At 35.5% G+C, this 26,908-nt stretch overlaps 2 protein-coding genes across 5 annotated transcripts in view; both read right to left on the bottom strand.

The window, feature by feature from the left end:
* LOC144444175 (elongation factor 1-alpha) overlaps positions 1-26,908 on the bottom strand; it is a 322,176-nt gene that overhangs the window by 20,242 nt on the left and 275,026 nt on the right. The window lies entirely within an intron of this gene.
* LOC144444174 (solute carrier family 2, facilitated glucose transporter member 8-like) lies at positions 207-18,278 on the bottom strand. 3 transcript variants are annotated; one of them, XM_078133584.1, is made up of 10 exons: positions 18,169-18,278; positions 14,364-14,514; positions 13,633-13,842; positions 12,940-13,039; positions 11,526-11,740; positions 10,502-10,757; positions 9,493-9,797; positions 8,767-8,908; positions 3,227-3,290; positions 207-2,332 (listed from the first exon to the last, which is right to left on the bottom strand). In XM_078133584.1, the coding sequence occupies exons 1-9, from the start codon at positions 18,261-18,263 to the stop codon at positions 3,250-3,252; spliced, it is 1,515 nt and encodes a 504-aa protein (XP_077989710.1). In that variant the 5' UTR covers positions 18,264-18,278; the 3' UTR covers positions 207-2,332; positions 3,227-3,249. The 3 variants fall into 3 exon arrangements, with proteins under 3 accessions (XP_077989710.1, XP_077989711.1, XP_077989712.1); XM_078133585.1 differs by lacking the exon at positions 3,227-3,290 and having other exon boundaries at positions 8,731-8,908; XM_078133586.1 differs by lacking the exon at positions 3,227-3,290.

Below are 26,908 nucleotides of genomic sequence, written 5' to 3'. Positions count from 1 at the left end.
TTTTAGGCTGTGTGCCAGAATAGTAACTATAATGTACATGACATACTGGTCAAAATGGAGAACAATTTAAGGTTGTTGTGTGGGCTAGGGCGTCAGGTGAATTTATCAATAAAACTATGTAAATCCACTCATACATTTTTATTTAGACGCACTGGAGTCAAAACTAGCAAAGAGTATACCGTACATAAGCAGTAAACATGCCACAAACACTGACCGATTAATATTAAAGGGACAATCACTGAACATTTGGGAATCAATATCTTTATTTTTAGCAGATTAGGTTACAACTGCATTTCTACAATAAAGAATTGGATGAAAAAAAGAGCCTATACAACAACGTTAATTGCATTTTAGAACTTGAAATTTGATTTCACTGATAAAAAAAATCAATCTATCATTAATTTGCCAAAGCAAATGCTATATAACTCTATTGGAACATGAAATCATGCTACACACCAAAACACTGGCCTTCATGAGGAAAGGCCCATGCATCTTTGGTCATAGAATACCATATATCACTTCCCATCTCCCTTCATTTTCCAATGTCTTGAAATATAATCTCACAGTCCCATGTTTTTTAGACAAAGCTCATGATTTTGAACATTGTGATTAAAATTTGAATGATGACAGTGACGGTCAGACTCAACCCCATCTGCCACATTATGTCTTAGCTACAGTTTCACCAGACACAAATTCACACAATACAACCAGCATGCATCAGTTGTCCTTTCCATTGGACAGAGGTTAAAAAGAGGAAACCAGACTGATGTAGAACACAGTAAATAGACTGAAGAGTTCTCTCCTACGTCAGCCAGATTTTAATTCATTAATTTATTTGAAGTTGAACCATGAATGAATATTAAATAGTATTCAGCCATTCATCTCAGTATTAAAGTATTTGAATTGCCACCCTCCACCATCAGCAGTAATTTTATAATGTTCTGGCTGTATTTTACTATGGTGAAGTGTGTATAACTAGAGCATATTAATTGATGTTAATGTTTTTGCTTAATATGAAGTTTGTACAAACTTTTTATGATTGTGTACACTCTGGAGTTTGAATTTAAAATTGTCTGAAAGTCTGCAAATATAGCAACTATTTTTGCACATGAACAGTTTGTACAAATGTTTTATGATTGTGTACATTCGAGATGGAATTTTACCTTGAGTGAAAGTCTGCCAAAAAAAGCAACTATCTTTGCATATAAACAGTTTGTATAAACTTTTTATGATTGTGTACAAGCTATAGTTTGAATTTTACATCGTGTGAAAGTCTGCTAAAGTAACTATCTTACAATCAGTGCAAAATTTTCATAATTGTGTACACTTTTTACCCAGTGTGAAAGTCTGCAAAAACACTGAGTTTCTTTCAACTTATGACTCATGTACATCCTAATATCCCTAGGGACGTTCCCACAATGTCAAACAAGCTCATTAATCGAACATCCTTTGTTTAGGACAAGCCTCCCCCTCCCCTCCCCTAAATGAACATTCACAAGTTTGACATCACATATTTATATACGATGTAAACCATGATGAAAACTGTAGAGGTCGCATCACTATGATCAATATAATGTGTAACACATGATGGTGAACATGAAGTCCTGAACCTGTTTATTGAGACGATTGTAAACACATCAAGATACTATCGGAAATCAAGCACTGTATCTCACATTAGAAGTAAATTTTTATCAACTTATCAACATCCCAGTAGTAAATACAGAAACTTTTATAATTGAAGGCATGAACTTTTTCGAAGTTTGGTTAGAAATGCCAAAATGAAGTTCTGCAATCGTAATGACGCCAGACCAACTCCCCATTAAATTACGAAGTTTGCTTATTGAGCTTGTGTGACATTGTGCGATCGTCCCTTAGCTTTCTTAGCTTATAAATCCATAAATACTAGGAGTGTTCTCATCGATATAAACTAAAAATAACTAAATTATTGACATGAAAGTGAATGCCTGGACTATCCTTCCTGCGAAGCATGTGTTGCACAAAGTCTCTGGATTGGTTTATTTTGTTTTGAAGAGAAGAATTCATAGACATCATTATTGTGAAGTAATCTTCTGGTAGGAAATGGTAACTTGAAAACAAGTGCGACCGTGGACCTAGATCCTGCAATGATTTAATTATTAACACCGAATAATTAAATCATTGATTGATCAAGGTCTGTAGTGGACAGATTAAAACATCACATTTCTTTCCCAATTCACCGTCCCAAAAATGACTATATTTTACTGTTCTTTTGATTCTTGGAACCATGAACAATGTATTCTCCATTAATCTTCTTAAGTTCGGAGAGATTGCAGACAGCAAAACTACAGCATTTCTGAAATGTTGATGTTAAAAAAAAAGATTGAATCAGCAAACACAACTTGATATTCAATTTAGTTTGACTTGACAAATTCTTTTCTATTAAGTATATGGCAGTGTCTGTAAGTGATGCATACTGGTGACTATAGTACATGCAATAATGTGGCATTTTACAGCAAGCCACTTTTTCACCGCAAAGTATTCAAAATTGTTAGAAATACTAGTACATTTTTTTGACTTACCTAAAGACAGTTGTAACAACATAGCTTTGCATATGTTTTGTAATACCCCTATATCAACATGCTGACATTTCTGTGCAATGTATTATACTATACAATTAATTCATGCCAGTGACACAATGTGCCATGTAATATACTCTATATCCCATGCCACACTGAACACAGCATGTCCCATGCCATGTAATACTGGTTAATATACCATATGTACTGCAAGTCACATGCCATGTTGTACACTTTATATCCCACACTGTGTAATATACTGCATTGATGTCATGTAATACAGTACTGCATATCCCATACGGTGTACTCCACTTCATATCCCATGCTATGTAATATAATGCATATCACATGCCATGTTGCACACAGCATATCCCTTGCTATATCACATCTACTGTCCACTGTAATTCAGCACACATCATATGACTAGTACAGCTTCCAAATATGGAGGTGGGATTGGGGAAAGGTTGCTTGACCCCACATTGAAAGGTCATCTTCTGGGATACCATCGATTATGAGGGTGGATTGGGGTGTGGGCAACAGTGGACACCCTATGGCACAGCTCATCATTAATTGTAGAAGTGGGTGGGATAAAGACGGACACTATTAGGTACCATATCACCAGACTACTACTTGCAGGGGTTAAATGGCGATGCACTACCATAGAAACTTACACCATTTTCCACTCATTCATCAGTTATGTATCTACATCACTTTCTTCTACTTGCTGATAAGAATCTAATAAAAAACGAGGATAAAATATCAAACACAAAAATTGTCAGCAGATGAAAAATATATTGGAACTATATTTCTCAAGTAAGCCATGACACAGTGCGAGTAGGAAACTCTATCACCCATTGACAACATGGCTATAGCTGCATTATGTAATTTGAAAACTCTCAATAATAACATCATGTGATCATCACATGACCATCACATGGCCATGCTTATTTTATTACCAAATGCAGCTTTATGCTGTAGTGCACAACTATAAAAATACAAAGTAAAAAACCTGGAACTCTGGAATGTTTGATGACAATGACATACAATACATAAGAAAAAAATGGAAAAACGTTTGTGATCATCGTTCGTATCAACAACAAAGATGCAAGTATGAAATGTTCATGGTCCCTGGGTTCATAATTTCAAATGAAAATTCTACTGACAGAGTCAAAACTTTTGGAGGCAAGTCCCAAATTTTTGCTGACACCTTGCCAGGGGTATACTACAGACAGCACCAAGATCCCAGGTGTATCACTCCAGCTTGTTTCATATGTCTTGGAAGAGTCCATTTTGGTATGCCCCTGACAACGTCCGTTAAAATTTGCATTTGCTTCCAAAATTGTTTTTTTTTCCTGTGTTAGAAACAACAAAGATAGTATTGAGTACAATATGGTATTTTGTTAAACTTGGAAATGTTAAATTAGACCATGTAGTCAAGAACACAGACATTCCATACTATAGATTTTGTTGTGTTGCTATGATAATAGTCTGAAAGTTATGCTGTGATGGGGCGCCCTCACACAGGGGAGGCCGGTGAGGACAGAACGACACGACATATCTTTAATACAGTCTACTACTATATTAGTATGTCCCAGGATGTCATGGTTACCTAGTATGCACACTGTCAGACAACAAACAATTCCCAGACTACCAAATCATGCAGGACTTCACTTGCAGTATTTAAAGAAAGATTTGCTTTCTTGTGGGAGTCAAAATAACTAAACTTTTTGTCTGACCATTCTGCAGTGTTTTCATTAGTCGACAACTACATGAAAACTAGTCTGGTTCCTCAAAATTGTGTGTTATGTGGAGAAGTTTTACTCCTTGTATACAAATACGTCACAACATTTCAGTTATTGAGATAAACTGTCTAACTTACCCTGTTGAAAAATAACTAATGTACGGTAGCCTTTAAGTAGTTTGTAGTTGTTAACATGAAAATCATCAATATCCTAATATCCCTAAATTCCAATTCCAAAAATTCAATGAATACTGAAAAAATTGCATATAAGAGACACGTGGCAATCAAATAGTGTGAAAATAGACTGTATTCTATGAAAAGCAATGTTATTGTTAGAACTCATGAAGTTCCACTGGCTGCCACTGGAATTTTTTTTAACGACTACTTAGATAGATATGTGATATACCCTACACACTACTAAATCACCTGTTATTTGTGTAGTTACTTATACATATACCTTAACTATGGGACCAATGAATATGCAGTTAAAAAGGGAAAAAAATTGGAAATATTCGTAGTTTGACTAAAATTTGATGAGAGAAAGGGTCTGATTCACCCTGTTTGCCACACTGTGACTTGGGTACTGGTTGTGTTTGTGCTTTGTAGCCTGCATGTGTATGTAGTGAACAAATTCTATGGGACAAACTTGGAAATATTCATACTATATACAAATATTCAAGGATACAAAAAGTGGAAAATACAAATATTGGCAGCCATTTTGTTTTGTTTTTACACACGACGTAATGTCTATGAATATACTAATGATCCTCCATGGTTTAATAGTTTTACAGATTATTGCAACATGACTGCTTACATGTTGATGCTGGGTGAAAAAAATATATTGATACTAGTAGATGGAGGAGAACTTCAATTCAAGTTATAGGCCATACTTTTCATATCATGGTAAATAATTGGTAGCCATTTTGCTTGGCAATTTTTCCAACTTTATACCCAGAATGCAGTCAACAGACATTTGCAGAAGAAACAATGTATAATCTAGAATCATACTGTCGCCTAACATTACACAAAAATGATGAAACAGGCCCATTTTTTATGAAAATGAAACCAGAATATTAGCTGTATTTGCATGACTCCCACATCCACAAGCTAACTAGTATATAACCATTATGGAAACCAACAAAACTTGTAAACTTCAAAAAAATAGACATTAAAGTGGTCATATGAATGAGGTATTTATTTTTGTGGAATTTTAATTTATAAAACAACTTGACTATGTTTTTTCTATTGAAAAGACAATGTGAAATAACATATACCAAGACCTTGTTTGTAACTCAATAAATTACAAAAAGATGCAAAAAGTGTAAAAAGTTTGTTATTGTACGTACAATAACAAACATTTTACATGTATTTTTTTAATGTTTCACAATTTATTTAAATCAAAATTCCAAAATAAATTCCCAATTCTCAACGATATGGTCACTTTAATTCTGACACTGCTATGAAGTAATTTCTTTCATAATGTGACCCCTTCATTTGTACTTGTTTGTTTGTTTTGTATTAACCTTCTCTACCATATAACTATATTATGTTCATGCGTATTTATATGTAATCTAGGTACTGACAGGGACAGTATTATGTTCTACAATCCCAGTCGTCAATCCCCTTGCTCAAGGCATTAAATGTGGTTCAACACCCCCCCCCCCCCAATATTTATTTGTTTGATTAGTTCTTTTCTCAGCTAAATATTTGAACAGGAGTGTTTTATAAGCTTCATGATAGGGAGAGCTTGGAGAAGAAACTAAAAGAGTTATTTTGAAACACTGTTGTAAACCACAGCCTCTTTTACAACACCATCCAAGATACTAATTTGCAATGTCACGGAAGAGTGTTTTGAAACTGCCAAAGGATCAAGGTATAACCACAGGGAAAAGGACAAATTATCAATTTTGTTTTCACGATTTTCCAGATTTCTAATATTATTTTCTGTATATTACAAATAAAGTTTTAAATACTGTTTCTTCTCAGTTTTTTTCTTTCTATTTCCTACCTGATATCACTGTCTTATCTGAGTTTATCAGCTTTGCATTAATTAGTAGCTTGCTAGAACAAACTCACTATTTGCCCACAATTATGCCGTGAGTGTAAACATCCACTGATCCGACTAATGGAGGTAACACATTTGGACAAATAGTGAGTTTGTTCTAGCAAGCTACTAATTAATGCAAAGCTGATAAACTCAGATAAGACAGTGATATCAGGAAAGAAATAGAAAGAAAAAAAACAAGTGAGAGGAAACAGTATTTAAAACTTTATTTGAAATATACAGAAAATAATATTAGAAATCCGGAAAATCGCGAGAACAAAATTGATTATTTGTCCTTTTCCCTGTGGTATAACTGCACAGTATAAACCTTTTAACAGTTTGAAATAAGTTCAAAAATCAAGGTATGAGCATTGCTAGTTAATAGAATTTAGAATTGATTGAACATGTTGCAGTAAAAAAAATATGGTTCCATATATATATATATATATTATAACAAAGATATCCTCACATCAAATGTATGAATCACTTAGTCTTGAATTACAAATATCTTACTAGTGGAGCCACAGGGCTTGCACACGACCACTCTGCTGGTTCAGGATTGTAATTCTCTATAGCTCAATCAGATAACTGGTTTTCTGATTATTCATAATCTGATATTGGTATTTTAATAAGATCTTCCCATTTTGAAACTACGTAATAGTAGTATGGCAAACAAAGATGTGAAGGTGTGCTAACATCTCTAGAGAGCTCAGTTTATTTTTATCATACTATTGCCATGGCAATAACACAATCACTTGTCTTTCTAGTGTGATTATTTACTTCAATAGCAACATATCAATCAGAAATGATGCAAAGCCTGACCGTAACCATTGCAACAATGTAATTTACTTGATTAACTGAAGTATTAATTAAGGGCTCAGTTCATATTAGGATGAAAATCAAGTTATAGAAAAAGTTAGCCCAAAACTAAAAGAATACTCCTATGTAATCCTTATAACTCCACTGATATGATAACACTAATGCAAGAACCTGGGATTGAAGTATTGGCCTTTAACATAGGATTAAAATTTAGGTGTAATATTAAATCAGTTATCTGGCAGAGCTATGGAAAGAGTTGGTCAGTACAAAAAGAATAATCCTATGTAATTCTTATGATTCCACTGATAAGATAATACCATGGAAGGTTATACTTCCATGATAATACTAATGTGAGAACCTGGGATTGAAACTCAGGCTTTCAATCTCATTAAGAAGTAGTGCTCATGTAAATTTAAAATGATGTGTTTTTTCTGAACAACAGGCTGTTTTGCTATATTTACACCTATGTCATAGTAGGCTTACACTGATGACTAAGCCTGCCATATAATAGCCACAAAGCTTACATAGAATGCAAATTTGGAAGGCTAAGTATTTCCATTTGCAAGTAGGCAAGTTCATGCACAGACACATATAACTACTGTAGAGGCCTTTCACCCCTATCTATGTAAATATGGTGCAACCCATTCAAATAAAAGTAAAAGAAGACATGTCCAAAGTACTGAAAAGGCGCGAGGGATACATGTATAGCAAATTCATGCTTCTAATGATTTAGCCATAGTCATGCAATAACTGGTATAAAATAAATTGTTCCATGTAACTATTTATGTTTCTGTATATTTACCACCATGATTTGTCTGTTGGTGCACTGGGTGTGAATTTCTTGAAGGATAATTGCAGCAATGTGTATTCATTCAAAGTTTTAAAGTGGCCATATGGATGAGGATTGGGTATTTATTTTGGATTTTTAATTGATAAACAACTTTATCATGGCTTCCTTCTTGAAAAATCAATGTGAAACAACATATGCCAAGTACTTGTTTGTACCTCAATAAATTGCAAATGACTGATAAACATGAAAAAAAGTTTGTTATTATACGTACAATAACAAACATTGCACACATTTATTAATCATTTGTAATTTATGAATTTTAATAAATGTTGTTTCTGTTGTTTTTTAAAGGAAACAAAAGAATGTAGAGTTATTTTACAGTGGATTTGTTATGGGTGGTAAGTAAAATCTACCTGACTTTCCCTGTCATTTTACCAGGCTCTCAACCATAATTATGGTACAATGCATTTGAAACTATGCCTGTTTTACCGTATTCTCCTTTCTGTTATCGGGGTTCCCCAACCTTAGCAAAAATACTGTTTTAATAATCCAAAAGCCAAAATAATTGCTATTTTTTATCCATATGGTCACTTTAAAGAAAATAAAATACACATGTTTAAAGGCTAATAAAATATACATCATTTGGATTTCTCTCAGTTTTGTCATTATGTTCTGTTGGACAACAAAGTGATTGAAATAAACTATCATGAAGTACTTCTGGTATTTTGTTGACTTGTATAGTTGCATGGAACAATGTAATAAAAGTTTGAAGAAGACAGACTTTGGGACAACAAATAAAGCTAAAATTCTTCAGTACTTGGGCTGCGGCCTTCAAAATAAGCCTCTATCTCTTCAAGAGAACGTCCTTTGGTCTCTGGTACAATGAAGAACACAAAAACTATCCCTAGGAAGCAGACACCAGCAAAGAACCAAAATACTCCTTGGTTTGACATTGCATCCTAGAAGACAGAAAAAAAAAATACACAGAAAAAAAAATTGAAACACAAAAAACAAACAAGAATGTGAACAATTATTATGTAAAACTTAATATGTCGAAATGTTCACCTGTGTGTGTGTGATATAAAATTCAGAGGGATCAAAATCCTGTATCACCCAAGTTCGAAGTCAGCATACCAAATGCTTTTATTGGTGCGATAACTTACCACTTGGATAACTAGGTATGTCATAATGTGATAACTAGGCATGTAATAATGAGGTTTATGACCACCTGGCATGTAATAACTAGATATGTGATAACCAAGCATGTGATAAGCTAGGTATGTAATAAACAGACATGTGATAACAAGACGTGATAATTTGGTACATAACAACTAGTACTAGGCATGTGATAAATAGGCATTTAATAACTTAGTATATAATAATTAGGCATGTGATAACTAGGTATGTGATAACTAGGCATGTGATAACAAGGCATGTGATAACTGGGTATGTGATAACTGGGTATGTAAAAACTTGGTTTGCAATAATCAAGCATGCGATCTAGAGAGCTAATAAAGACAATTTGCCATAAATTTCTACTTACCGACATATGTACAAATGTTAACGTCACAATAAATGCACATGTCCAGTTGACCAGTGTGGCAATACCACTAGCTACTCCCCTAGCCCTGGAAGGGAATATTTCCGACATGACCAACCATGGAATAGCTCCCCAACCAAGTGAAAATGATATAATGTATACAATCATACTGGTCAGCGAGAGCCAGTTCAGATTCGACGAGGATGATGATGCAGTTGCTAAGGTTGCAAGTGTTGAGTTGGACGCTGATGAGTCCGATAACTGGTAATACAGACCAAATGTAACAGAACTAATTGTCATTCCAGTACCTGTAATATAACATATGGATTTCAAATGATCACTTTTCATTTATATAGGTATGCAGCCTTAGGCCTAAACTAAATTGGAATAGGCGGTAGGTAGATTTTTTTTTAATTTTTCTTTTTCATGTATGAATAATAGTTCAGGTAGTTATGTTTTCCATTGTTTTCCATATGCACTCTGTGTTATTGGTTTCTTCTCATCAGATGTACAGCCATTACAGATTGAAAGACCAGTTTTATATTGTCTTTTTAAGTTGATGTCAGTTTCCGCATCCACTATTTCATGTGAGACTTCAGAATTTTCGCGATTTTAATATGTAAAAAAAAAAAGTTTAGGGTCGGCAGTGAAAAACTAGGTGGGGTTGGGTAACCGGAACCAATATTTTTTTTTTATTTTTTTTATTTTTTTGCCTAATAGTATGTAAACCCACCAGTACAAATAACCAAGAATCCAGTAGTGTGGAGATTTTTGCTATCGCATCCCACAACCATGCCTGACATTTCTTTGAGGTGATATGATGAGAAACATAAAATACGGACACCCTCATACAAGAGGATGTGATATGTTATAATACACATGGCTATACTTGAACACTAAAAGATTTCATATTACCCCTCATACTGTCGTGTAATCAACGTAACAGCTCTGACGGTTATCAACATTTTTTTTTTCATAAAATGACCAATACCAGGAAAGAAATGTTTCTCACCTGCTACTATTAACAAAATTCTCCTTCCAGCCCTATCCATGATGGATGCCGCTAAAATTGTAAATACCACCTGTACTGCACCAACAATTACAGTTGCTAGATGTCCATCAGTGAAACCAGCACTATGGAAGATATCGACAGTGTAGAACATAACAGCATTGATGCCACTAAACTGTTGAAATATCATCAACATTACGCTCACAATCAATGGCTTGTACAGACTTGGTCTCAGGAACTCCGACATGGACATATCTTCCTGGAGAAGCAAACAAACATATGATGATTTGGTGGGAGTCATGATGGTCGAATAGTTAGTGAAATGAAATAAATGTAAGTTGTTGATTTGAGCATTTACACCGAAAAACATATATAGACACACACACACACACACACACACACACACACACACACACACACACACACACACACGCACAGACACACACAGACACACAGACACACACACACACACACACACACACACACACACACACACACACACACACACACACACACACACACACATTTTTTTAAGCCACTGATGCAAATTTGTATTGCATTTAAATAGACCTGCTGCTGCTAATGCGGTGTTAGATGACATCAGTGGCATTTCCATATGATGTGAAACTAAATATATATTTATGACTGGAATGAGCAGCCAATCACAATGGCACACATTTTCTAATCTGATGTCACCCACACAGCATTACAGTCACTATATCATGAAATAGATGTTGGAGGGAAACGTCTATGGTCAGGGTAAGCAGAATATCCCATAACTTTTCTTTGATTGCATTCTCAGATAGTACGTCCTTGGATTAAGGAAAATCATGTATACCCCCCGGTACAGGCATTTGTGGAAACTTGTTTCTACATTTCTCATACAAAGAATTGCCATTGATGAGTTCTGATATCAGAATATGACAAAAAAAACTCACTGATATCTGAACCAATGAATATGGGCATACACAGGTTCAAAGGTCATTAGCCTGAAGTATCAATGACAGTAAAATAAACTGTTTTTTACCTGTTGGTCTAAATTTGATTCAATTTCACAGCATTCCTCGTCGACATCGATGTAACTACCTCTGAGATAAGTTAAAGCACCAAGAGCATCATTTCGTTTGTTTTTACTGAGTAAATAACGTGGAGTCTCAGGCATGAATATCATCAAAATTATCATCAACGTAGGAATCATTGCCCCAACTAGGGCAAGCCATACGTAGTTAAGACCAGCCATTCCTACAACAAAAGAAGAAAAGTAACACTTGTACATTGTTTTGAAAATTTGACAACTGACTTATTGCAAAATGTACGCCTCTGAGTCAATTAGAGGTTTAGATATTGACACCGGAATTGACCTTCAAATAAAAAATTGCATACCAAACAGGGCCAAAAAAAAGAAAAATCATTTCTGGTCAGAGTGCGCATCACTTAAATACCCTCACATCGATCTTTTTTTTCGTGTTTGTCCAGCCCATGTAGTCTGCAAATCCGTGGGGAAACACAAAAGTCCTAAATAAAAAGAACAGTGACTGCCATAAATAGTAGATTGAGTGACAGGTTTGTTGAGAATTTAAAAAAAGAAAGAAAAAAAAAAGGCATCGTCGCACCATTTTGTAAAAACAAACACATCGTCACATTCTTTTTTTTCCTTGGCCTAATCCTTCATCACAACATAAAAATACTGAACATACACATCGAGGATGTCACATACAATTTGTATGCACTGGAAACTTTGCAATAGCATGTATTATTATTTTTCAAGAATATATTTGCTTGATGGTGAACTGTCTCATGATAAAATCAACAGCCCCATGTTTGTTTATAGGATTACATTTTTGTGCAAAAAGTAGACCTCAGAAAAAAGTTGGTTCAGAATAAACAACTTATCGTATCTAATCGTTATAGTCTAATTCCTGACAGAGACCATATTCCGTATATATACTTCATCACTATCCCAGTCTAGTCAAGGCCCTGACGATCTGCACAGATTTCTGTGCTCCCTCCTACAGTGTTCATATAAACATGATTATGTTGTTGCATCCCCACATGATTTTAGTTTAAACGACTGGAGGTGGAGTCCTTGTTGGACATTGGACATCATCAAAACAGCTGTAATGAATATTAATGAGCGGTGACGACAGCCTGTCAATTTGTGATGGATTACTACTGACATGCGCCATTCGCGCTTCGCTCACCATGGGGGTGAACCATAATCAACGCCTTTCATCAGGGCCTTGACTAGACTGGGATAGTGATGAAGTACATACGGAATACGGTCCCTGTCTATAAACCTTATGGCTTCAGTGATGAAGTACGATTAGTGTAAGAACCTGGGATTGAATCATGAACCTTTAACCTCAAGTACTAATCTACATATTTCCATTTCAATAACAGGAATAGGATTTATCGAATATTAATAATTAATATTTCCTCACCTACAAGATAGGCAAATAAAATTCCCAAAGTAACAGCCACTTGAAAACAAGCTCCTAGAAAACCTCTCAATGAAGGTGTGGATGTTTCTGCAATATACACCTGAAACATAATATCCACATGATCAAAAATCTTATCTGATTAGATTTCAGTGAGATACTACTGCGGAAACTGAACTATCAGTTACTACGAGAGACACAAACAAAAACTACTGTTGTTCAATATGGTAGATGAAATAAGTGGGTGATAGCGTCACTTTTGTTGTACAGATATAATCACTGTGTGATAAAAGTACTGTAAAACCAGAGGTCCCAAATATTATACACTGCAAGGTTATGGATGTCATCAGAAATCACACCCTACTACTGTGCACATAATCAAACCAATGTCCGTTCAATAGATCAATATATCGCAACAAAAGTTTTAGTTTGTGCCCAGCTTTAAGCTAGAAGCTCAGTTTCAACTCTTGGTTGGTTGTCTGTCTGTCTGTCTGTCTGTCTGTCTGTCTGTCTGTCTGTCTGTCTGTCTGTCTGTCTGTCTGTCTGTCTGTCTGTCTGTCTCACACAAACATGCTACCAATTACATGTGAAAAAATGTAACATTGTCCTGTATGTTATAAGGGTCTCCATTAATAGATGCAAAGAGAACCTCATTTGATGATGGTACGTAAATAATTCGTATATTCTAAGACTTACCGGTACAGCAAGTGAACACATGCCAGCAGCAATTCCTGTCAAAATTCGACCAATCATCAACAAGGATAATATACCATGTGATATTGAGATACACAACCAGCCAATCACAAAAGGCAAAGCACTGGCCATAACACACAATTTTCTTCCACCAAATTCTACAAGCCATCCTGCTATTGGTCCCCCAATCATAGCTCCAAGGGCTACCACTGCCTGTGAATTAGTACAGAAATTATGCAATGGCTACTCTAGAGTGGTAATAAATAGCAAAGGTACTTGAATCCCCTAAAAACAAACTTACGATATGTTACTAGTCTTCAGTATAATGGCAATAAACAGGCTATAGGTTAATACCCTGTAAAATTACATAACTTGATGCTTTCACAACTCTCTCCAACTCCTGCCTGTATTCCTTCCTTTGAAAGATTACAGTAGTCAAGTGCATTGACACTATTTTAAAAAATATCATGTAATGAAAATCTCAATAAACTATGGGAAAAATTTGAAAATTTGTAAACTTTCTACCACTATTATTACTAGAACATCACATAACCAAACTTCATTTTAATTACACTTTCCAAAAAAATCCATGGTACCAGTATTACACCTTCGATTTGGTGAGAATCTGTTCGATGCACATATTCTGATTATCAAAAAGACAAAAGATTTTAACAGATTGGCCACTGGTGGTGCTGTTTGGCCAGAAATGAAGACTGCATGTGATATAATCCTACCCCAAACCAGGATGCTGTGTTATCATCCAAAATACCCTTGTCCTTCATGTCAGGATTAGCAGACGACGTGTAGCCTAAAGTGTAACCAAAACTGAGTGATCCTAACACTGCCACTGCAGTAGCAATGTAAAGATTACGATTCACCACACGTCTGTTAAAAAAAAAGACAAAATGAAACAAATTAATATTTCATTTTACAGTTCACTATATAAATCGTATGAGAAAAGACAACCAAATTTATGTATAAAATTATTGTTTAGTTCCAATCACCAGACCCAACCTAGTTTTTCACTGCCGACCCTATAAAACTTTTTTCTATGTACTCGAGAGAAAAATAATAAAATTGCAGAAATTGCTTAAACTGAGATCAACTTAAAAAGACTCTCTTAGACTGTTCTTCCAATCTGTAATGGCTGTACATCTGATAGGAAGAAATAAACAACACAGAAACCATTTACAAAACAATGGAAAACCTAAACTAGACACCCACACAGAAAGAAAAACAAATAAAAATAAAATAAAAAATCTACCTACTCCAGTAACTCCACCTATTCTAAAATTGAGCGTCATCAGAACCACACAATTTTTTTTTTGTTAGGCCTACATAGGACTCAAAATTTCACTCTTATGCTGGGTAGTCAGATTTACCCAAGTGAACTGTTTCAGCTACAGTTTTCTATTGATGGGTATAACAGACTACCACTGTATGAATTTGGTAGTCTAACTACAATATGTACAAGTTTGAATATGCCTGGTTTTGTAATACTGATAATTACAAAGTTACCTTCTACCCTTGGTAGTCAGATTACCCAAGTGTCACTATTTCAGCTCCAGTTTTCTATTGATTTCAATTGGTCTATAAGACTACCACCTCATAAATTTGATATCTAAATATGACATTTAGTAGTCAATGTGTCCTAGACCTACCAAAGTCTTGTTAAAAACAAAGATTGTTAAATTAACGAATTTATGTTATAATTTAATTATTGTATACAGTAATTCCATTGTAATTATTTTGTTCTTTTCCTTGATAAACAACGTGAATTGACCAAAATCAGTCTGAATAACAAAACAGTTAATGTCCTACAGGTTCCATTATTTCTCTGTTCAATAAAGTGATCCCACCTGATACCACGCTAATCAGATAACAAAACCAGACAGAAATATACCATATGATTAAAATGCCATATTTGGCAAAAACACTATATTAGTATATATGTACAAATATAAAACACACACAAAAGTGAACTGGAGCATATCATATACCATACTATACACCGCTACCAAGTATTTTCGTGACTAGAATATTTTGCCATATTGCAGTCTTGAGCTAATTCCCAAGACTAATTTTTACTAATTAATGAACTTGTTGTATTGCTGCATGTATATACAAGATATTTTAGTCACTACTTGTTTTTTAAAAAATTTTTTGTTTTGTAACAAAACACATGTAACCTAGTCTATAGTGAAAATTCCCAGGTTTACAATATTTTGCAAATATGGTAAATTAAAAGTCATTTTCTCAAATTATTAGTTTGTTTGGCTAAGACTAACTACTTGTTTCTGACCAACGATTGCACTTGCCTTCTCCCTGACTAAACCACAAGGATGAGGTTTGGATATTTATTTTGGATTTGTAATTTATAAAATAATTTTATCATGGCTTCTTACTTGAAAAATCAATGTGAAACAACATTGACCAAGTCTGTATTTGTAACTCAATAAATGGCAAAAGGTTCATAAATGTGTAAAAAAAAAAAAATGTTACTGTATGTTCAATAGCACACTTTTTACACCTTTTTTTTTTTTTAGCTTTTTGTAATTTATTGAGTTAGAAACAGGATTTGGTCAATGTTGTTTCACATTGCTTTTTCAAGAAGGGAGTCATGATAAAATTGTTTTATAAATTAAAAATCAAAAATAAATACTGTATTGTCATCCATATAGCCAAAATATCCAAAAACACATAAATTTTACAGACACATATTTATGGAATGACTCGTTCAAAACAAATTTGATTGCCAGTTTGCAGATATTTTCCCATCACGATCCATTACTTTCATGTTTTGATAATTGATTGATTTTAATTGGCAAAACATCTATAGAACACAATGCAAAATTAGTACACAGAAAACTAAAGAACAAAATACTTTAAACGACAAAGTGCTGAATATGTTATAGCGTAGGACGACATGAGAAAATTTAGGCAACTTGAACTTCCATTGTGATGTGTGGTCTAGTAAAACTTTAGTCAAGGTGCATTGATTCATCTCTTCACTCCAGAGAAATCTTGAGATCAATGCAAGGGTAGCAGACTAAGTAAAACCATGGATGTACTAAGGGATTTCAGTGTAATACATTCGTGGTAAAACTACAATGGAAACATATTACAGCTAATGCTTTGCATGACAATTATTTATTACATTAGCCAGACTGTATTGTGTCAAAAAAGGTCATGTGATCAGAGAGACATAATGGTGGCATATGATGTGACATACATTTGCTCTTTGTGCTCATTCAGGAAGAATGTATGTACAGGTAGCTCAAACCATGGATGTATTAGGGGCTCCCCTAATATACATCCATGCTCAAACTAAGAACCACAAACTTGTCCCAGATTGGAATGAGGACAAGTCCAAAAACTGGGAACTACAACCAGCCCCACACTGGAAATGGAACTGGTTCCAGAATGGAAATGGGAATGGTTCAAGATTGGAACAGGAGCTTCTCCCAGATTCGGTTAAGGTAAAACTTGGAGTTCAAGTTTGAGTGACTCTACATATACAATGAATGTACATGACAGTCGCATTGTCAAAAGATAAATACTTTCAAAGTAAATTAAAATTTTTAGAAGAACATAATGATTGCTTTCATAAAGACTTATCTCGCTTTCATAAGTATACCATAAAGTGATTTTCGGTTTTATACAGAATTATCAAAACTTTAAAGGATTGATTGATAATAGTATTGCAAAGATCACATGTATTAACATTAAACATACATGTACTATTTCTGTATGGCATCTATACATTTGTAGTTCCTGTACTATAATAGTATATAAATTTGTGTGCCAGAAATAAATAATAAAATTTACAGACTCAGAGTTTTAGTTTCATAAAGCATAGCCTGGTATTACTTGTCGACGCTCAGTCTTTCAAAACAGAAAACAACTTACAAATTTTTTTATTTTTTTTTCGCAAACCGGTCTTTACATACAGTAATTACAACTAGTACAAGGAGTTAAAAATCATTAGCTGGATAAAAAAAACTTTGTTGTATTCTTGCGACCCTGAGACCAGGGCTGCCTGGGACATTAGATTGTCCAAACTATGCGTGACCCTTCGAGGTCATACAAAGTGAAACTTCTCCGTAAACAATCTGAGTGCAGTCGTCTGCATAAATGTCTGGCGACCCAACCAACACCACATAGATTAGGCTGACTGTTATTGTGTCATATCCCCCGTGAGTGTAACACGGGGATACATTGAACGGGATATTGAATTGGCCTTGTTAAAATGAGAGTGGCCTAGTGGCAATACACTCATCAACAGCTATAAGACAGAAATTATTGCTGGTTTTAGACACACTGAGTCAGAACTCAAAGGTGGCAAACACGATAGAAAAACTAAGTTGTGCAAATTCGAAGGAGTCACATAACACGAAATAGCGACGTACAACGCAACGGTACACATGTACATACATACGTGTACGTGTTGCGTTCGTGTCATTTTTCGCATTATTTCATTTAACTTCCATGCACTCACTGATCAAGTACAGCAAATAATGAAAGAAAACTGTTATTTACCCGCTCCCCATCAGTGGAATATGAATCTCGCTGTGTTCGGTCCCCTGTATCGACTCCATGATGATGACCGTCAGCTGAGCATTACCTCGTATCATGTGACTCGTATCACGTGGACATGCTGCGTGGGACGTCACATTAAGACCCTTTATCTTACTCATTGCAAACTAGGATTGCGTAAATTTATCATTCTTTTTGATCATTTGCAAACCCTAGGAGTCGACTAACTAATAAAATTTCGAGATTTCATCAAAATCTCCATTCAATAAGAATAAAATGGGGACAATTTTATACTATAACTCGGAAAAAACGTATTCACAAATATGGAACATCGGTTCATTATCCCACAGGGAGAATAATTCGCCGTTCACTTATGTGGTCTGAAGTCAATAAGCAGTTATTCATACAACGCACGGTGTTTATAGGTAATGTACACCCTTTGTGCATTTTGTTGTAATTTTGGCGTTTTTCTCTGTACTCAAATTATCTAGAAACCTGTCGTGTGCTTGTTATAGATTATATACTTGCATAATCTATGCATTCAGTCAGTAATTGTTTTTATTTTGCCTTAGTTTCATGACCTGCAGGTCATTATAGTAAAGACATTGCATGGAACAATCGCCATGATGGACTCTAACGAGGTCAGTTTGCGAGGTCACGAGGATGACCCTGGATCATTACTTGTGCCAATCAAAATAGAATCTGATCCAGATGACATTAACCATGAACACATTGGAGATGCAGCCTGTGTGTATCCATCTGCATTTAGTCAAAACGAGAGCACACTAAAAGCTACAAGAACGGCTGTTAGAATTTTCAGAGAATATTGTCAAGAAAATTTTGGAAGACCAAATTTTGAGAACTTCACAGAAAAAGAATTAAGCTCAATTTTAGGAACATTCTACAAAAATGTGAAGCGTAAGGATGGTTCTATGTATAGTTTGGCAAGTGTACAAGCTATAAGAGCAGGTATTGGCCGACATATGCTCCGAGAGGTACAAATTGATATATTCCATGGTCCAGCATTTTATCACACCAATGCCAAATTTCGAGAACAGTGCAAGTACCTGAGAAGTATTGGTTTGGCCAAAGTCAAAGGTGTTCCTGTGATGAAACTAAGTGATCTTCAGCAACTCTATTGCAGTAATGTTTTAGATGAAAACACACCATGGGGTTTACAACGCAAGGTTTTCATAGATCTACTGCTGTTTTCCAATGTTCATCTTACAAGATATGCTCTAAGACAAATGAACAAAGACATTCTAGAGTTTGGTGAAGATTCCAATGGGATGGAGTATGTGTGTATTTATAATGACAGATACCGTAATGTGGATGATAAAGTTATCCTGTATAGTGTGCCAGGTGAGGATATAATCTTTTACATTTTTCCCAGTTTGCTGTCTTGGTCTTTGTAACACAGTGACTTTGGTAGAAAGTGGAGATATGCTTTTGTCTTCTTCATAGTTTCAGTCAATGGAACACCACTACTATACACAACCAATCATGGCCATTTAATTTGTCATAAAATTTATACAATTTTTTTTTATTTGTTCAAAATTCAGATCATAAATAATTTAACATGGACAAATTTACAGGATAGAATACTGATAGTATACAGCGCCCTCTTGTTGTTATAAAGTCTAAGTCACCGATCAGTATGGGTTGGCCTTGATGTGTGAGGGCACCCCAACCATACAAGTTATTCCATGATGCACCTTGCATAAGAAAAATGTTTGGTTTGTTGAGTTGTTATGTGTATGCTGTTCTAATTTTGTTCTCTCATTTTTTTTATCAACTTTGTATATCTTAATTTTAATTTTAAAAATTTGCATATTAATATACAAACTCAGTAATATATCAGATGTTGTATTCTGCATTATGTTCTTTGTAGGTTGTACCTGGTTTGTACTGGTCTTGTACATTGTATTAATTTGTGTTATCATATACCCTTAATTGATTCCAGTGTAATTCAATGGAGAGCATGTGCATCAAAATGCAATAATAATTTTCTGTATCCCACCCTAGCACACTTTGCCCAAATATAACTATTGGCATACTCATCAACATTCATTCACTCAGTGATTTGGCTTTGCTAATATCTTCACTAGTTTTGTGTTTTTGCAAATAAAATAATATTTCACTGCCAATGTTAAGTGATTCAAATGATGTTTCCATGCCAGTGCCACTACATGGGGTATATGATAAAACCTTTACGGCCCGGATATGGGTTTTGCAGACCTCAGTTGTAACTTGGGTCCTCCTAAAGTTGAGCCCTTCCACCATACAACCTCAGTCTGCAAGACCCATATCCAGGCCATAAAGATTATTAATGCATTTTTTCATCTACAATCATATACATATCCTCCTTTACATTACAGGGTTCAGTAGATGTCCAGTGCAGACATTCAAGAGATACGTCAGCAAACTACATCCTGATTTCAACAATTTTTGGCAAAGACCAAGAAATTCATTTCAAGAATCGTTTGCATCTTGGTACCTGAATTCACCAGTTGGGCATAATACATTGGGTAGTTTCATGACTACTATATCCCAGGAAGCCAAGCTGTCACAAACATACACCAATACAAGTATTCGACTCGCTATATCAGAAGCCGACATGAAAGGATCTGACTTTGCAGAATATCTCTTTATGTCTGGTGTGTTGGGTAATATAGAACTAAATGATGCACTCATGGAGCCAGTGAGCTTTTCTTCCATTGCAAAGAGACGACGAGTTGAGCCAGTTCATTCAAGTATTGAACAACAACAACAACAACAACAACAACAACAACAGCAACAACAGAAAAGTAATATTGTGACCGTGGTGGTCACTTCTGGTGGTCCTGCATTGGTGCAACCAGGACAGACGATGACAACCAGTACATCAAATATGAGTGTAGTTCAACAGAATATCCAGATACCAATGCCCATATTACATACCAATCCCCAGTCGACTATGATGCCAAGAAACTTACCTCAGTCAGCTGTTCTTGTACAAGACAATCAAACTCCGTTAACAGTGCCAGTGCCTATTACCACACATTCGAATATGACACCAAAGAATTTATCTCAATCAGCTGTATTGGTACAACAAGACAACGCCACAAAACAAGCCAATCAACAACTCTATGTCATGTCAGGAAAACAATACACAGTACAGCTAAGACCCGGTCACCAAATCTTTGTCAACCCTAAACCAACGAAGGCACAAAGTGTTGCCAACAAACCAAGAGGGGTCAACATAGCCCCAGCAAACATGGCTAGTGCAACTCATGCTATTACCCCAGCTAATGCTGTGATGAACACTGCTGCCATTGGTTCACCTCATGTTGCCATGACAATGGCATCACCTACTGTAACTATGGTAACAAATGTCAATACTGTTTCCATGGCAACTCGGACAGTGCCAAGCATCATGACGACAGCAACCAGGATTATTCCTAACACAATAACAACCAGCAGGAATGCACCCAGTACAATGACCACCGCAACCAGAGTTACACCCAGTATTGTTGCCAACACTTTGATGGCATCAGGAAATAGTGTAATCCCAACTATCCCCGTCACTAATGCCCAAGGTGTCTGTAATTGGGTTGTAAGTGGTGGTAATGCTATCATCCCAAAGGGAAACAACGTCACTTCCAAGGCAAATCAGTCTAGCAGGGAAAGAGAAGTTCAGACAGACAAAATAGTCTGTGCAAATAAAGGTATCCAGGTTCAAATCCAAACAGAATCAAAAGAGAAAGTGTGCGGTGGAGATGAAGTCCACAAACAATCCAATAGAACTGAGAATGAATGCGTTGCATGTGGTATTATATTCACCAATGATCTTGTGTTTGCCATGCATAAAGCTCTACATGGTGCTGCCGAAGAATTCCAGTGTAATGTATGCAAGAAAGTGTTCCATAACACAGTGGAATTTAATGGACATATTTTTAGTAGTCATCGATGATACACTCAGGATTATTAGCATATTTAAATCAGATGCTGACAGACAAATACAACCAGTAACACTGAAGTGAAGCACTTTTTGTATGTGCTACACTCGTATATTGCATTCACGTCAAGTCAGGGTAAAAGTATACTGTTTCAATTGGGTTTATTTATAAGTCTAGCATATGGCCTTTCTAATGTGGTCAATTAGCAAATGAAACAGTATACATTTACACTTGATATGGATGCTATAAATATTTGTGGTACACACAGAAAACACTTTATTTGTACAGTCCCTCTATTGTTGATCTTGAAATACCTTTGTAAAGAGGTGTGAATCGGCCCCTTTCCTGGACAAGCCATGTTCAGTAGCCTTTGCTGTGTGATAGAGGGACAAACTATATGGCTGAAACAATATGTGAACATTTCATTTTGTGACGAGAACTTTCTTTTAAAAATTATAAAGATAAAAATATAGATTATATAGAGAAACTTTTATTTAACTAAAATAAATTGGAAAAGAAACACTGAGCTGACATACTGTCTGACATACAAGTCCAGCCTTCAAATTGATAGCAGTTTTACATTGGAGGAATTAAATAACAATCATTCATCAACCTGACTTTGTGCTAAAACTGTATTTTTATGATTCCTTAATTTTGCTGGTGTTCAAATAAAAGTGAACAATGCATACATTGAGTTCAGTGTTTTTCAGTCTTGCTTCTACTTGTAATTTTGGGAGAGTTCTCCTTGAATAAAACAGCAGGGTCACTGATTTCTCTTGTAATCTCTGAAACCCTTTTAGTAGCATTATTGTTAGGGAGGTAAGTAGGTAAAATCTACCTGAGTTCTCTTGTCATTTTTATGTGGGTTCCTAACCAACACAGGTGTTTTAGTTATGGGGAGTAACTAGATAAAATCTACCTGTGTTCCCCCAGTCATTTTACCGAGGTTCACCACTAAGATTATGGTCTAATGTAATGGAATTTACACCAGTTTGATCAGATTTCACACTGTTACTACTGGGGTTCCAGAGCTTAGCAAAAACACTTATCTCCCACTGATTATCAAAAACTGCATATAAACCCTAGCATGTGCAATGAATGCCATTTTTTTTTGCTCATTTTGTTCAAACAGTGCTAAAATTTTATTAAGAGAACATAATTTTCAAAACCTGAAAGGTCCATGATTCAATGACCCCCCCCCCCCCCCCATTAGTCTGTAAGATACACATTCATGCCACACTGTCAGCCAGTAAGAAGCCTGATAAGGCTGAACAACACAACTGACATTTCTTACAGTCTACCCCCACATGCATAATCTGATTGGTGTACATTGACAGTGTATTGCCAAATTGGATGTTTAATTAGTTTCGGTTACACAGACTTGCCGCTTGGGGCTATTCCTATGAGACCTCCCCAAGCAAGAGTTTGGGGAAATGAGAGTCCAACTTGTCTGTGCAGGAAGTAGCTTCTAGAGCAGTGCATGCTGGGAATACTTCATGTCCAACATTGTAGGCTAAACGATTAGGTACTTTCGTGACAAGTTATCACTTCTCAAGCATCATACATCTAAATTACAATAAACAGGTCTCGTAAACCCATTTTTATGACTTGGAAGAAAATGTAGTGTGTTACTCTCACACAGGGTAGTTGAAACGTGGTTTCCCCAGATTCTGCGGTCTCGCAGAAGAGCCCCCAGCAGTGAGAGGCTGGGTAACCGAGACTAGTGATTCATCAGTGGTACCATATGGGTTAGTGTGAAAGGGCCAGTCATTAGTCTGATTATGTAACCACTTGCTACCCACATAGATTGAATCTTTCAGGCTACATATGGCTTAAATAGGAACAACTCTTTCTATAGATCTGCCAAACAATTGATTTTCTCACCCAAATTTTGATACCAATCTGACATGGGCCTTTAAATGGAAAAGACCACAGTCAATTCTAGGGTCCAGTGGCAGCATTCTTATACACAGTATATTGTGTTGTAGTGAACTTACCTTGTTTATTTTATTTATGATTTTCAATGGCATGTATTTTCCTTAAAGATGGACTCAAAGAATCTGTGTTTTTTACTGATTTATGTACATTCTATTTACCAGTACTGTAATCAGTGAAAATATAATAAAATGTTAACCACTTGTATCTGTTAATGCCAGTCAAAATTATGTACAAGTTTTCATTGCATTTAGTCTATAAGGTATGCTGTGACAGGGCGACCTCACACATCGGCCAACCCCTACATTGCATTGTAATATCTCATTTTGAACCATCAAAGTTTCTTACATATCATTACCTCCAGTGATTATAATGCTTGATTGAAATCATTTCATGTATGGAGCACACCCTCGCATGACTAATCAAATTAGTGTCGATAGGCCTTTTGCAAAATATGCCATGGTGGCGATCTACTTCCTGTCTGTGTGTACCTTGGGGGTATACATGGTATAGGTTACTTGGTTAATCATAGAGCATTGCTGCTTTCCTTGATGTCTGAACAATACAAAAAAACATCCCTGATTTACACTTCTACAGAATACCAAGGGACAAAGCTCTTCAGAAACGGTACTATGAGGTGATGATCATACCCCAATTTGAGCGAGGGCGCTGTATTCCCAATTTCCAATTTTCACCCTGAAATGGCCTATTGACAGTGATTTATTTAAACTGGTTTACACTAGAACAATTACATCAGCATTGGTTGGGTAAGGGTTCAACAGGTATGAATCTCCTAACATAAGTTTTTTTCAAAATGCTTTGCCCAAGCATATATCGTGTCGTTTTAGAAGCCAGATTTGTCAATGTTTGTAACTGTATTTTATAGAGGAAGCCAATGTAGGATTGGTGAAAAAGACATTTCTGGGTCTCCTTACCAATCATAGGGAAATGTAGCCGAGATAAAAGTAGCCTTACCTTTGATCTCTGTCAAGAGCAAAGTTATTAGTCTTTTTTAGTCGTTCTTCTGATAGTATAGATGTAGTAATATAGCTTCAACATAAATAGTTGGTAATTGAATTCATCCACTTTACGACAAACTATCCCTCTAATTATTGAACAGACTCATAAATGTACGACTTTTTATCTGATAGTATTAATATTGAGTCTGTACCCAAAGTCTGGCTTAAATTATTTTGCCCCCCCCCCCCACCCGAGGTCCAGAGATCGTCAATACTAAATGTTCCTGATGATTGATTGATTGATTTATTTGCTGAATATTGCAATAAATCTCTATTATTGATCTGATGCTATTTGTCCATTTAATGAAAGCTGGCAGTTGATTTGACCTAGTAACACAGAAACTTGAAAATTAACCTCGAGCAATATTATAAGTAGGTTCTGTAAACTTCACCAATAGAAGAGAAACACTGTTCATTTGAGCAAATCGCCACACTGATATGTATTTGTTTGGATTTCCTATTCAAATTGGCTTACTATCTGAAGGGGTTAATTAAAACAATATTCCACCACTCCCACCTCGATAATTACTGGCATCTCCCTAAATTATGTCAAATGTCGAGTAACCGAAGCGCCACCAACGGTAGTAGTGGAAATGTTTTATGCTCGTATGTAAATTTGAGTGATATTTTTTTCTTCCATCGGCTAGCTCAGCTCTCAATGTTATATCAACATTACAGCGTGTTCGTATTGCATTCACGCCACATTCTACAATCACAGTATCCAACGAAGAACTCAGCAGCCGTATAAATGCAAGTCACATTTTCATGGTAAGTTTGTTATCGTTTTATTTCGATATGTATCGTTGAAGCAGCCGACACACCAATTACCATGCTCAATAATAAATGACCAAATACACACCACAGTGTTTGATAAACACTCGATTCATGCTCAATTCTGAAGTTATATTTAGTTTTCGGGATTATGAGTTGATCCAATGTAAGCTCGACTACCAATTGTAATAGATTGTTTATCACAATAGCAGCATGCATGCATCTGAACTCGGAAATTTCATGTCTGAAACGCTGTGAATTGTGAACATAAAGTACTTACGTATTATATATCCGATCCGAGTCTAGAGAATAATTCATTGACCCAACATGACGATATGTTCACGAATTTAATATTGTTGGTCTTATAATAAATGGTATGGTACGCTTATATCGAAGTTGAAAGTGTATGTTGCTTTAATTTTAACCCTTGAATACTAGTATGCATCATGATTTAAGGCAGTTGCTGATCTAGCAATCAATCATTTTAAACTCGCAAGTGTATTCAGACTCTGAGAGAGTACAGTATTTGAGATATTACATGTAGTATACAGTGCTTTCGTTATCACTTGTTCCCCTCCGCTTCCATTGTCTCGACATTTGCATTGCCCTTTGATAATTTTGTTCATAGTACAATACACAATAGTGTTATATATTAATATATTGTTTATTCGGTACTAAAGGCCATGGGCCTTGAATGTACATATATGAATAAAGAATAATGGTTCATGGTCACAACATTATGTTCAACATAGAATAAATGAATAGCTAAATCATCTTATGCAGAGAGTTTTTCTTCCAGAAAGCCGTTTTGGTATTTTCATGGCAAAGAATGTAAATTTTCCAAGGATTTGAAGAGTGAAGTCAACAAACACATTCATAGCTATAATTCACTATACCAGATCAGGGCTTTAATTTTACTTTTATGTTTGTGGTAGCCAACTGAACTGTTTCAGCTTCAGTTTCTGTTGATTTCAATTGGTCTAAAAGACCTTTGCCTTATAAATGTGGTAGTCGAAATAATAGTCTATGTGCCCTGGACTGCTGCTAACTTGGTAGTCTAGATACAATGTTTAGTTAACT

Source organism: Glandiceps talaboti, chromosome 13, assembly GCF_964340395.1.
Source record: "Glandiceps talaboti chromosome 13, keGlaTala1.1, whole genome shotgun sequence".
NCBI lineage: Eukaryota > Metazoa > Hemichordata > Enteropneusta > Spengelidae > Glandiceps > Glandiceps talaboti.
This window is presented reverse-complemented; position numbering and strand designations above follow the sequence as displayed.